Raw genomic sequence first — 14,946 nt, forward strand, 5'->3', positions numbered from 1 at the left:
CAACTTCAACTATGACCCACAATGTTATTTGTATCTGTGCTGTAATCCAGATGCGAAGATAATAGGAATAGCATCTGTTAACAGTCCAAGCTATTCAAGGGAATGAGTAATCAACTGCTGCTGTAAGCTTTGCAAAGCCTCTTTAATTAAAAAATCTCCATATGATTAGGCATACTAATAACAATCCTTACTTTGGGTCACTTAATCTTTTTGAAATATTATTCACTAATCATTAAATTTAAAAAGAAATATATGCATAACAAATATATTAATCTCATTTTATATTTATGAGATTCTGCTTCTTCAAAGCTGAAGCTGTTGTATGATTGCTACTTTGTGTAATCACTGTGATTTTAAATTCCGTGCCATTCTTATATCATTGCAGTGATATAATTGTTATAAAAAAACATAAATTTTGAAGATACTTTGAAAAATAGATAGGGAATATGTGGCTGTTGTCATCCTTTTCAGAACATTAATGAAGATAATAAAGACTTTGGTAAATTTATTTGAATTAAGCCTCTGGGAAACATGCCCATAATCTCAGAATTTGTTGGGAATTTTCGATCTGTGTACAATACAGATTCTCTTAAAACCCAAGAAAAAGTGGACAGCTACATCAAAGGGAAAACTGTGGCACACAAAACAGTTCTGGTGATTCACAGGACAAATTAATTTGAAGCTAGAATCCTCCAAAAGCATATTTGTGATGTTTACAGAGAAGCTTTGGCTTTGCATGAGAAGTTTGGAGCAATGCTATCTGTTACGCAGCTGTTTTTACTTAGAAATGGCATTTTTGGATGCAGAACAAGAACACATTCAGGATGTGCCTGGGAACACCTTTCTAATTTTTAAAGAGCCTACCACTTTACAGTTAGTTAGTGGCTGCTGAGGTGAGAGAGGCTGTCTCACTACTAGCATAAGACTCAAGAGTTAGTCTCAGGACTGTGTGTGAATATCCAAAATGTAGGCAAGTGCCAAAGTACTTTAAATCATCAAACACTTTGGAAAGTCCGGCTCTGCCTGCTGGGCACAGCGAATGCTGTACTATGTTTATTAAAAACAGCACCAACCAAACATGCCAACCAGCCTGATGCTAAAGCTCCAAACCCAAAAAGTGTCCTTCCCCAAATATCTACTGCTTGTGAACAATGATCATACCTAAAGTTTATGGACTAACATTACAGAGTTTTGTCACCTCCTTGTTTGAGAAAAGATTGAGCTATAAAGAATTTAATTAGCATAATTGCTTTCACATCTAAAGCAGTACTTAAAATGTCCCCATAGTATGCCATACACTCATTATCCATCACTGAACCAATGTATTTTTAATCTTTAACAAGTTAATTGTGGCTGAAAATAAATTACACCCTTAGCACATTTGAGAGACAAATTCATAGCAGTTGACTTAACCTGTAATAAGACTCACAAACAGGCACTCCATCTGCTTCTGCATCATCAGTGAAAGCCTTCATGATTAAACTTAATGCTAATATCCACATATCGTTAATTATCACTTGTTGTTAATGAAAAAAGTGATGACTATTTCAAACTTCCAGACAAAGGTCCCATCACTCAATGTTAAACTGATTATTTAATTTACACCTTTCATCACAGAATTTAGATCTTCAACCTAAAACTGTAATTTGTAATTTAGACACAGCACTTCTTCGATCACACACTTTATATATGGAGATGGTGCTAAGCCATTGAATTAATTACAGTGTCTGGATCTGTATAGGAAGGCATGCAGCAGCAGCAGTGCTTCTGTCTAACAGGAGGGACACCAGATCTGAATGAACACTTCAATGGGAACTTTGGACAAGACTAAGCCTCAGACTGTTTTTCCAGAATTTGGGTCCCTTGACCTTGGCTGAGGATATCTGCCTACTTCTCCCCCAGGGCAGAGATTGCTCAGAGCTTGACTGGGATTGTCACTGAGGCAGGCAAAGAGCACGACACTGTGTGTGCATGGGAACGTGCATATGTGCATGGTGTTTGCTGCTGCACAGACTGAGGAAGGGAGTGGAACCTTGGAAGACAAGAGGCATCTGTGAGAGGATGTGTTTGCACATCCCCTGCTTGCCAAGAATGGTCTTAGAGGCATGGTTACTTCTCTGAGAACTTCTTTTGAGCTCATAGGATTATGTACCAATAAGAATTCTCAAACACTTATTTGAATTTACTTTTAAAAGGTTCAGATAATTTAAAGATCTGATAGAGCCAAAGGATCTTCAAATGGATCTTCAATGGATCCAATGATGTCAATTATTCAATTTTTAAATGGCTACAATTAATTTTTATGTGCTTCTCAGCTGGAATTTTGTCAGATTTTACAACACTTTTATTTATAATTTGATGTAACACTGTTGAAAAGTTTTTCCTTCATGGATGAACGAGTGTAGCCTTTGTGAATTTAAATCTGATTTTAGTGTTTCTCCATGTGCAAGTTTAACGATCCTTAGAGAGGGTTCTCAACTCTGTTCCCATAAACTTATCACAGGACTCAAGGCATCAGTTCAAATAATGAATAAGGAAATGAACATTTTCTGACAGTTCTGTTTCAAAGATATGGGGTAGTAGAGGAAAGTTAAAAGTTAAATGGCTACTCAGGGTGTTGTCTGCCATCAGGTTGGTAATTTCTGATTGTTGCTGTCATGAGATGTGTAAGAGCCTGCATGACAGTCAGTTGATATTCAGTAAGTCTACAGATACAAATGTAGCTGGAAGGTATTAGCAGTTTGTGGTTAGTGTTATTACAGCCAGTCTTTTACTAGAGTTCACATATATTCATTGAAAAAGAATTTTGAATGGTACAACTCCCACAGCTGACAACTGCTACCATTTTACTATTCTCCAAGCTCTTCTTACAGTGACTAGTATAAAACTGATCTGCACAAATACGATTAATTAAGAAAAATGGTAATAATGAAGCCATCCAGAATAGAACAGAGCAAGTACTTTCAAATACTCCTCCTGCATCTCTGCTGCAAGGGCTCAGTCAAGTAGACAGATACTGAGAAAGATGGATAAATTCTAGATTTGGACAGAAAATTCTCTCTAAAGCTTTAAAAAAAGCCTATCAGGACAACAAGACCATTAAACAGGCAAAAGAATCTCCTTGTTTATTCCACTGTAATCTTACACATGCTGAAGAAATGAAAGGAAAATGAAATTACTTGAAAATTGCTTGAATCACAAAAGATACACAGAAACAGAGTAGTTCAAAATTGCGTATTTTCCTACTGGCAATTAGTCAATCTTTAGACCATTTTGCCATTAGAAGTTTTCATCCCTGTTAGAGGAATTAATATTTTACCAAAAAAAGATTGAAACTGTGCCTAATGGCATAGGGAAGAGATTGAGGAATTTCCTCAAGTGCTGATTAACAATTTCATGTAAAAAAAAAAAAACCCAAACCAAAACCCAAACAACAGATGGTACAGAATTATTTTTCTAATACAAGTCATTCAAGTGAAGAACAAAATAATTTTGCCTTTCTTTAACCTTGAGAGATTAGAACTTGTTGCTCTTTGTAGTTATTGGTTTTCTAAACCAAATAACACACCTTTTGCATATTCATAATAGGAGTTAATAGTGGAAACAACCCAAAGCATTATTCACTCAAATAACCAGCTAGGATATACCAATGCTTTTTTAACTGACTACTGTTGAAAAAGGAATATAGGATAACTTCTTGAAAACACAGAATTTTTATGAACTTTAATAAGTGAAAATAATTGGCCCAAATTAAAAAAAAAATAAAAGAGCATTACAGAAAGAAACATTGACAGCTTACCTCAACTATTTCAAAATAATATAAATCTAACCACAAAAAATATTACAGACTTTCCAGTAATATTTTCCAGGCTTAATAAAAACTGCATAGTAATGAAGTTAATATCTTGGTTTTTTCCAGGCTTTACAAAGAGGTGAGAGTTTTGGTAACTTTGAAAGAGGGCTACCAAGTCCTACCTACAATACATACTTCTTATGTTTCATTCCCCTGAAATAAGAAATAGTTACTGGTGTTATCATAATGCCAAGAGAATTTTGTTGAGGATTATCAATAAAAGAGCTCCATATTTTATTTTGTAGTACACAAGAAATACAGAAAAGATTAAATTCCATTCAAGAAGATATTATTGCTAACGGGATTTTTATTTTATTCTGAAAGACCCGCTTTACAGAGTTGTTCATTCTCAGAAAAAGAATACAAAATGAACACCATGTTATTCAACAAAAACAAGCTTGTAATGTGTAGGATTCCTAGAACTGAATTGTACAATCTGGGTCTTTAAATGGATGGTGTTCTTTGGCAAATAGAAGAGATTTCAAATACTGTTCAGCATCAGGGATGAACCCCTTTGGAAGATAAATATGAACATTCATGTTTCATAACATGACAGACACGAAAAGATTCTCAGTATGCAAGTGGTTAGCTGGAAATCCTGGGATGGACAGTATAATTATCCAACTAGACATAAACTAAGAAATGAGTTCTGCAATTATTATGACAATTAACTTCTACTTGGGAAAACAGAAGAAATATTTATCAAAATTCATTTTCAGAAGTGTCCTTAACCATGGTAATTGCTGACTGACTCACTAGCACACTTGCTTGGAAAAAAGGAAGCTTGAACTCAATTTCTCAAGCCTAGTCTGTTCAAGGATGGAATGTGTTCTGTCCCCATGTAGGACATATCCTGATAGGCCAACAGAAAACCAGTGTCAGGAGACTAGTAAGCACAACGTGGACATCACATACAGAGACTACAGTAGTCAGTAGCTTGGAAAGTGTAGTCTGAGTCTCTTTACTTGTTCTCCACCATTTTTTTGCATTTTAGATTAAGCAGGATTAGTGGGGGTTGGGGAAGAAGAAACAAGCTCTGGAAGCTTCTGTGAGATATTTAAGTGTGTCTTCCCCCTTCTTTGTACAGTTCCTATAAGAGCAAGGTCCTGTTTCTGACTGCTGGTTTCTGTGTTAGCACAGCAGAAGCAGTGACAGGATCAGGTTCCAGGCAATCACTGAACAGCAAAAACCTCCATGGCAGGAAGTTTTTGCAACTTATTTCCCTCTTCTGGTCCACCACTGTACTTCGTCCCTGAGAATTTCCACACTTGAAAAAGTGCATGGGTTTTGAGAGCTTAAGGATACATGTCCCTAGGAAGACTGGCTTTAGAACCAACAAAAGAGTGCCAAAGGCTGGGATCAGTGCCACATACTGTCAACTAGATTCCTGATACGCTTTTAGCTCAGGCCAACTTGCAGTATTTCACACATTCACTGATCACACACAGAGCATTTTCACACTCTCACTGATTATGTTATCATGACTTCTTATACTTATAAATTCTCTTTATCCTATCTCTTTTTCTTACTGGCATATCAATTTATGAAGTTAGAAAAACATGTCCATGAGGAAACCTGAGTATGTGTGTGCACAAAAAACACATCCTTAGTTACCTGATAAAAGGTTGGAAAGGCTGGTGGGCTAATTTTGGTTTGGCAGAATCACAAAGTAGAACAACTTTTTAATCACAGAACATCATAACAGCTACTCAGTAAGTGATCTTCAAACAGTTACACTACTATAGTATCACCAAACTCTTCCATTTCTACCTTGCATATAATGTCAGCTACAGAAACTCCTACAGTAGTCTATGAATTGCTTATTCACACAGTCCTATTGAGGACCATGGATTCTCATTCTGAATCAACAACTACCTTTTTTAACTGTTAATGGATTGGAAAGATAGAAAAAAACCCATGCCATGCTATTTATTTTTCTTCTCCCTCTTGCTCTTCCCAGTGTTCTAAGTCACGTGGCTTCTAGGTGATCAATAATCATAAGTAATTTTTTACTAAAATCTCTCAATATGGAAATAAACTATTTGCAGTGGTTAAACCCTCTGCAAACAAAAAGAATTGCAGTTGAGTGCTTTGGACAGAAACCACCTTATTTTGTCTTCTTTATGGTACTGAAAGCAATACGAACACATGGTGAGAGACAAGATCCAGTCTCTGTCCTATAAACCAGCTCAATAATGCCAGTCACAGTTTTCAAATCAGAGCTCTTTAGAATTGAAAAAAAGATCAACCGAAAAACAACTTACCTCCAGTAAATGAGAATACCCACAAGAACCACTAGACAGATAAAAGTCAGGGCTGATACGACCACAAGTGGTATAACTGTCTTCTTCTCTGATTCCAGACTCTCAGCTAGACCAATACGAGACTCATGGCTAATATTACTTGCCTCTGCAGTCAGAGAAAATTGAAACAGTCCATGTTTAAATTCTGAGAAATGCACAGCACGAGTGAATGTGTCTTATAATGAGCCTACTTAATACCACTTACCTCTGGTTTTTACTACATATTGCAGAAAGTGTATACATTTGCAAACCAGCTTACAGAAAATAAGCAGATAGAGGGTAAAGCAAAGTATTCAAGCTCATGTGACTCAGCTTTCCAGCAGTGGAGACTTCTCTTTGTAAGAATAGCAGATTGTTGTTAAAATATAGAAGAAAGTTTTTTATTTTCATCTGTTTATTAGCTGAAAGCCAAATGAGTTAAAAATCTGAAAATGTAATATTGGAATGTGCATTGGAATTGATATTAATCTGTCACTCATATAATGCAAATCACTTCTCTGGCTAATAGTTTAATAGGAAAATTTTCTTGCAATAGTTCTTATGTGCTTGCTGTATTGCAGTTAAGCTTTCTTTATTTTAATCCATTGCCCATTCTGTAACTTGTCTTATAGATACATCCTGCTTCCTTTGAATTCAATTGGTGCACCTCCTCCCTCAGCTATACTGGAGCCACAATTAAATTTCCTACCTCCATCTTTACAGGTGATCAAATTATTATTTAGATATTGCTTAGATTTCATGTTTCTGTGAGCCATGTAATGCTGGCTGAACAAAATATTTGAGCATAGGAATCTGTATGAAAATCAAAACAATATATTCTATAATTTCATTAAAGAAGAAAACACAATGACGGACGACACCAATCCTGCATTTTTAACTTTGGTCATACCTTAAAAAGTAAACATTTTAAAGCTGTGACTTTGACTAAAAATAACTTTTTTTTTTTCAATCTGTGCAGTTTACTGTGATCTGTGACCATTATATGAGTTAAAAGGCAGAAATAAGAACTTTTTGCACTTGTTAGGATTAAACCTCTGGAATGTTTTCTGCTTTTGTGAATAATCCTAATTCAATGAATTTTCCGTATAGGACCAGAATTTTGCTGTCTAGAAATCAGCTGCACTGCATTGGGATTTCAAGAGACCAATTCGACAAGAATAAAAAGCTCTCACACAAAATGGAGGAAGGAATGGATTTGGATCTGGAAAAAAAAAAAGACAGCAAAGGATGTGTTCTAAATAGGATGTTAAAAAACAAATGGCTTCACTCTGTACAGATTTCCAGGTAGCTCTCTGGTTGCTTGCATTTCCTTGAGTTTAGGGGCTTTCAGAACTTCATATGCAAAAAGGTCTAGGCTCTGATCTTGCAGACATCTTGGTTTTAATTCAAAGCACTCTTAACACCCACATCAATCACTACTCTTTAAATCCTGCAGCTCAGTAGACAAAGTAATTAATGCACAAGTTACTTCTGAAAAATCTGTCCCTGAGTTTCCAGTGAGTGGGTTAAAATCAGTACTTCTTATTGATTTCAGAAAAAACTATGTGTATGCATGAGAGAACATAATATGATCCCACTGAAACAGTCATACTAGCTTATCCAGCTGTGGACCAATTCACAGCACAAAACCCAATCTTATCTGTATAATGACAGGACTTCTTCAAACTGCACGACCAAATCCTATTAGGATTCCTCCTGTGGTTAATTAAGGGCAGGCTTCTCCTGTAACACAGGGTTTCTTGTCTATTTGGACATCATTCCAATGATGGCAGCTGAAAAGGCAGTCTCATCTATAGTAGATTTCTTTTATTTCTAATAACTGATGTGTGTGGAGCCTTCATATATTTCTTTCTATTAATTTCTCTTAGTTTTTCAACTGAAGTTGAAAGGTTTAAGTAGCCATAGAGGTCTTACGGATAAAGTCTTAGTTCAGAACAAGCATAATTATGCATCAACAACTACAAGACTGAGAGAAGTTTAAATGAAAACGTTTTTTCTGTAGTGGTCACAACAAGAAGACATTTCATCAATTTCTGGTAAATCCACTGTAACATATAAATAAGTTCTCAGCTGAGAGGTTCTTTTTTGTTTGTTTTTGTTTCATTTCTTTATAATTTAATTAAGCCAGTATGTCTTTGATTTACAGTAGACCATGTTAGACATTCTCAAATTAATTTTTCAGTTTATTAAAAGACAGTATTTGGCATTGTTTATTGGAAAAAATAATGTACATGAAATTATACTCTCTAGTGTCTTTCAAGAGTATCTAGAAGAAAAACTAAGTCTGTTGTACTCCTCCTCCTTCAGCATTGTATAAGCCTTTTTGAGTTACTTTCGAGAACAATTCAAATGACACCCATTATATAAACTCAAAGTATCTTATGGTAACACTCATTGATACTAGTAACATAGGTTTTGAAATATTGATGTTATTCTTGCTTATTTTTAAAGAAATGTTATGTATTTTACACAAAGTGGTAACTCACCGAACTAATTCACTTATTGATTTAACCTTGTAACAGCTATCTTGTTAGGATTCCTACTAATTTAAATATATTTTCTATTTTCTTTTATTTTCTATTTTTCACATTCTACTAGTCCTAGCTATACAGAGTGCCAATTTACCACCTTTTCATATTAGCATACTGTTGTTTACAAGTAATATGACATCATGTGACATAACTGTGTATTTACTTGTAGGACTGGGCCGACACTTTCTCATGCTTTGTGGATTCCATTCCTTAGTGGGTTTAGTTGAATGATACTGCCCTCTACAGGTGCCGTGAGTACTTAATGGAAGTTCAATTTATTTTCTAAAATACAAATTCAGTCTTGTTTCTTGGTTTGTTCTTTCTTTGTTTGTTTGTTTGGTTAGGTTTTTTTCTGTTTTTTTTTCTTTTTTTTTTTTTCCCCATACATCATAGATGGTTTTTAACTTGACTCTTGGATTTTCAATTCTCTAACACAAGAAGCAGTGTAAATTACGTGTCTGAATACTTCAGATTTTCCACAGTGCATTTTTAAATACAAAGGAAATGTGTTATCAGTTTTGCCTTCTGACTTTATCCTTGGAAGCATCGGTCACAAACACTCTTGCTGACTTTTAGAGGAATAAATTGGAAAATAGCACTAAGTATAAACAGATAGAGGAGAATCTGGCTCTATTTTGGGAATATGCAAATCTGGCACAAAAATTCTGCATCTCACTGAAATATGAAAATGGCATACACAGTAAGAATAAAAATCCATATTTTTAAAAATTAAGATGAATCCGAATCAGACAAGCATCTTCTTCCCTGTTCAATACCTTTTAGAAAATAAAAAACAATGTGCTGCTGTAAGTTTAAAACAGAATCTCAGAGGTACGTTTCCTCTGGCAGAGGCATGTTTTCCTCTTGTGTTATTTCCATAAGGGCGCCAGTTGTCTTTGTACAGAGAACTTAAGAGAGAACCTAAGTCCCTCTCAAACCTTTAAAACTAAAATGAAACAATTAGCACCGCAAAAATTCTGGTTTTAGATTTTGCACCACTCAATTTCTGCTGACAGAATGCACCTATCCAAAAGCAGAGTATGAATCTTCTTACTGCAGAATATTTCAGGTGCAGTTTTAAGTAGCCAAAATTCACAAGATATCCAGCTCAGCATTCACCTCGTTCCCCAATGCTTCCTTAATCACACTTACTGGCACTGTTATGTTCTCTTTTTATTATCTGCAGATAAACCTTCTCATTTTCTACAGCACAAAAGTATCCCCTCACAGCATCCCACGGTATTCATTAGACTTATCCATAACTAACCTGCCTCAGAGATGTTGAATACTGATGAGTGATCACTAGTAACAGATGAGGCTGATGACCGTGATGATCCAGGAGTTAATTCTGAGTTACCTGCTTCAACTGCCCCTTCAGTGTCTCTCTCATTAAAGTCAGGAAAACTGAAATCTGTTGAAGTTTCATTATCATTAAGGCTATCTGAGGTACCTTGGCCAGAACCACTTTCTTCATCACTTGTAAAAACAGCCCAAGACTTAGACTCTGATGTGTTTTGCAACTGGACACTAGAAGTCTGAAAGTGGTTCTCCAAAACTGTTGGGTCGTTGTGCTTCTTAGGTATCACACTTGCTGTCAAAGTTGGTATGGATGTATAATTATGTCTGTCCATGACATGGTTTATCTGACTGTCTGATGCAGCAGCTGAAAATTTATCTTCTTCAGGTTTCTCAGAATGTGAGCTTATAATTAGGTTACTCTGATCCTCGTTATTGTTTACCTTTGTATTTTGATCCTCTACTACCATATCCTCATCTTCTCTATGGGAAGTGCATGAGATACAGTTACTTACAGGGAAGCCATCATCATATTCATCGTAGTCATCCTCAACTACAGGAGGCCACAAATCAGTACTGGACATGATACTGGGAAACAACCCAGAGGATTCTCTAGAAGGAATCAGCAAACTACTCAAAGTTACGGGGATCTCACTTTTGGAAGGAACCCCTGTAACTGAAATATGTACATTTGGTAAAGGAAGAGTGTGATGAACGGACACATCAGAAACAGAAACAACTGCAGGCATATGAACAGGATCAAAACCAAGTGTGGAACTTGAAGAGACACTGGCAGCCTCACTTGTTTCAAAAACACTTGAAGAGATACGGCTGTCTGTAGGAGTAGCTACGTGTGGTAATGTATCACCTCTTAGGAAGGGAGTTGTTACGGCATTTGCTGCTTGGAGGGGAAACGCATTCGTATTTTCTAAACTGGTCAGCTGGAATGAAACATCACTACTGTACAGTGAAGGCATAACCTTCTGAACAACTTCACTGTTAAACAAACTGGATGAAACGTACTCCTCACTCGCATAAGAAACAGATAAACCTTGAAGTGACGCTGTGGGCTTACTAAAAGTGTTTGACATCATATCAGCAACAGAAGGTGGAGATGTAGGATGCAGCTTGATTTCAGTTGTAGCAGAACCTGGTGCCATTTGATGCAATATTTGGTCAAATGTAGAACTATCTTTATGAACCCTTGAACTTTCAGCCAATACCGGATCACTAGGCACAACTGCAACTGTGTTAAACAGAGTGCCATCGTCAGAAGACTGGAAGGAGGACTGCAGTAACGCTTCATTATTTAAGGTAGCTGAGGTCTCATAAAAGTACAGCTGAGTCGAGGATAACATTTTGCTATAAGCAGGGGCAGAGAGAGCTTGATCTGAGCTTGCACTAAGCATAGGTTTAAGCAAAGTGTCGTCAAAGGCCGGAGTTGTAACATGCAAAGGCTGAACAGAAAGGTGATTTTCTGTAAGTTTACTAATATCATCATCAAATATCTTAGTAGTGGGAAAAGCAAAAGAGACTGGAAGTATTCCCTTTGTGCTAGAAACAGGAAGTGGGCTTTCTTGCAGAGATGTATTCTGCTTAATTACATCATTATTAGAAACAGATGCAGAAAGTTCATGTATCACTTTACTTTGAGCACTGGAGGACACTTCACTTAAGGAGGAGGAAATTTTCAGTTCTCTCTCATCTCCATATATAACATCACCTTTTTGAAGCACGTTATTAACATCACTAAACCCAGATGATTCATATAGAATCTCATCTACAGAATCAGAGGAAGAAACGTTAAGTATCATCAAAGTATCTGTATCAGGCAAAAGGGACTCACTACCAGAGTATGCTTCAGACCAATCCATGTCACTAGATAGAGAGTGTGTAGGCTGCAGCAAAGTATCAGCTTGTGATATTACAGAAGAAGGTTTATGCACCAGTACATTGTTATAGCTGCTAAATAAAGGATCTTGATGAAATATGTCAACAGAATCATGCACAAATTCTGAAGAGTCATAGGAAACAGTAAAGCTTTGGAGGGAGCCCACATTACCAGACAAAGCATAAGGAAGTTCAGACATTGTAGACAGTACATGCACATTTAAATCACTGCTGGATGGTTCAACTTGAGAAAATATGTGAGTTCTATTATGACCAAATATCAGTGTCTCTGAAGCAGCATGAGTGGTCTGATGTGACACCACATCAGCATATTCAGCAAGGCTTGGCTGTATTAATGTATCACCCTCTGCCAACGTCAAAGAAGCATGCAGGGACACCTTATCACTTGCAACAGCTGGAGTAGCACTTTGTGGAAACATTTGAGAAACTGTATACAAACGGTGAAACATTTTACTACTGGAGGAAGCAGAGGAAAATGTAAGCAAAGGTACATCATCATAGGAAGACAGGGTGGGTTCAAATGACACATCAACACTGGGAAATACAGGTGTAGCATGCAAGGTCACATCACTATCTGATGTAGCAGGGGTAGAGTCGAGCATCTGAGAGTCAAACAATAAAGGGGTGACTAGAGGAAACACTTCACTACTGTAGGAAGGTTGAAGAGGTATCTCACCATTATAGACTGGCTGAGTTGTCTGAGAGAGTACCTCACTGGCAGCAGAAGCAGAACCAAATTCTCCAGAGCTTGAAGAGATAGAGTGAGGTGATAATTCAGCAGAGGAGAAAGCAAAGGTAGAATAATGTGGCAATTCTAAATCCGCATCTGAAGTGTCTTGTGAAATCACTGGGCTGCTGGAATAGGGCACTGTAGCTGGCTTTAATGCCTCTACATAAGCATCAGTGTAACTGATCTGAGACAATTGCCTACTAGCTGATGTATCAACAGATTGAGTTGTTGGACCTGTAGCATTATGAAGCCATAAATATCCATCAGTTGAAGTATGCTTTGGAGGCTCTTCAGAGCTTGAGGGTGCTGCACCTTCTGAAACATACTTAATGGAGCCTTGGGAAAGAACATCATGCACACTTATATCTGGACTTCCTGAAGGAAGGGTATCTTCTTGGGAGGTCTCCTCTGTAACCAGAGTTGCTGAAGAAGTGGTAGGAACTGAACTCCAAAAGTCATCAGATTCCTCATGAGGTTTAAAAGGAGACAGTAAGAAATCTTCGTCACCGTGGCCAGTAGTGGCTATTCTTGTTGGTTCAGTGCCTGAAGAAAGGTATATGTATTCTTCTTCTACGCCTTTGGTGGAGTCGATGAGCTGAGGAGGAATTCCAGTAATTGTTTGGGACTCCAAAAAATGATCTTCCTCTTCAGAAATTTCACCAACAGGTGGAGAAGTAGCATAATAAACTGCTTTGAAAACATTATCCTTGCTACGCAATTCTTCCTCTCTTGTTAAGTATCTATTTGTTTTAGTTTCATGGAGATTTGTCCCCATTTTTTCTTGACTGTAGCTGGATGTAATCACCTGGAAATCTCTCCTCAACTGGTTTATTGTACTGTCAGTGCTAGGAACCGTTGCAGTTTCTTCATCCACCTCTGTTTCCTTTTCATCAACTTCATCCTTTGAAAAAATATCATAGCCGAAGACAATTAAAAATGTTTATAGACTCTGTACCCAAATGAAAACTAAAACTGCAACAATATATTTTCCTGGCTCCATAAAATAAGAGGGACAAAGCAAGACAATACTTGAGAAAACTACTGGTCTTAAAAAAATTATTCAGCATACTTAGGAAAGTATTTCTGCAAAGAACAGGTATCATACCTCTTCTCTCTTGAAAAACATCAATTATTTGCAATACAAACAAAAAAAATCCTTTGTCTAAACAACTTCCTAAATATTGTGATACTTTTATTGGGTTTGAGAAACAAAAATCAGTCATAGTATTTACTTTATTAAAAAACCCTCTACCTCTTTCCTAATAAAATGTAATTGTATATGCAATATACAGTGTATATTGTATACACATCAATGAAAAAATGAGTTTGCTATCAGAATGTCTTAGAGATTTGCACTAATATCCTGATGTTGATTTAATTGTAATAATAATGGAATTTGTAAAATGTATTTATAACCTGCCCTCAAATCTGCTGAATCTTCTGAGTCTTCTGAAAAAGATTTCAGGATGGTCAGCATAACTGTGTTTCACAAGTGTTGTGAGTGATATCCTCTAGTCCCTGTTATGACCCTTTGTTTGCCGAACAGGAATAACAATGAATAATGATACTTTGTGCAAAATCTGTGTAAGAGTTTTGACTTTTAAGGACAGATTGAAAAGAAAAAAAAAAATTACACGCCCAAATATCAGGATTTAGGCATTCCTTGAGGATCTAAGTTCAAAATTTTTTATCTTCTCTCCCATTTTACATACACCAAATCAAAAAACATAATGTGGAAGCATCTAAATCACTGAGCAAGCATCTTTGCTTTGACCCAGACACAGCAGCACCTGCAGCTCTGTGCTGTGCCCCCATCTAGACCTGCATCACAATCAAACCTGTCCAAGCACAACTCTGCAAACTAGATTGAAGGACACATTCACTTTCTAAAGGGAGTTGATTTGACAGGCACACACAGCACAGAGCCTCTTGCAATATACAGTCCCAACTCCTTTTTTTTTTTTTTAAGATCTGGCTTGGTGATGTGGTGGCAATGCCTCCTGTTTTTATTCAAAAGCATAATGTTGAGAGAAAACACTGAGGAGACTGGAGATTGGGGCACAGTTATCAATCTAACAACTTCTCATCTTCCACTATAGTTTAGGTTGAGTAGATCATCCACTCCTGCACTGAAGAGGGTACAGCAGGGAGAAAAATGTAAAAAACTTAAAAAATCAAAAAAGCCTTTGAAAGAAAGTGCCCAAGATAAACAGCTGCTGAATACATTACTAACTGAAGCACTCAGCGAATAGGAGTTGTTTGCTTTTACCCAGCCTCACCAGAACAAGGACTTTACCCACTAGGCTAGAGCTGTGCTTCACA

At 36.8% G+C, this 14,946-nt stretch overlaps 1 protein-coding gene across 5 annotated transcripts in view; it reads right to left on the reverse strand.

Moving 5' to 3' along the window:
* The window catches only part of PTPRZ1 (protein tyrosine phosphatase receptor type Z1), a 132,999-nt gene that overhangs the window by 23,583 nt on the left and 94,470 nt on the right, over positions 1 to 14,946 (reverse strand). For 4 of the 5 annotated variants that reach the window (XM_032687425.1, XM_032687422.1, XM_032687423.1 and 1 more), the window contains exons 12-13: positions 9,955 to 13,525; positions 6,118 to 6,262 (exon numbers count right to left, since the gene is read on the reverse strand). In XM_032687425.1, coding sequence (XP_032543316.1) covers positions 6,118 to 6,262; positions 9,955 to 13,525 — 3,716 coding nt within the window. The remainder of the gene's footprint in view (positions 1 to 6,117; positions 6,263 to 9,954; positions 13,526 to 14,946) is intronic. The other variant, XM_032687426.1, reaches the window with a different exon arrangement.

This window comes from Chiroxiphia lanceolata, chromosome 5, assembly GCF_009829145.1.
Source record: "Chiroxiphia lanceolata isolate bChiLan1 chromosome 5, bChiLan1.pri, whole genome shotgun sequence".
Lineage (NCBI taxonomy): Eukaryota > Metazoa > Chordata > Aves > Passeriformes > Pipridae > Chiroxiphia > Chiroxiphia lanceolata.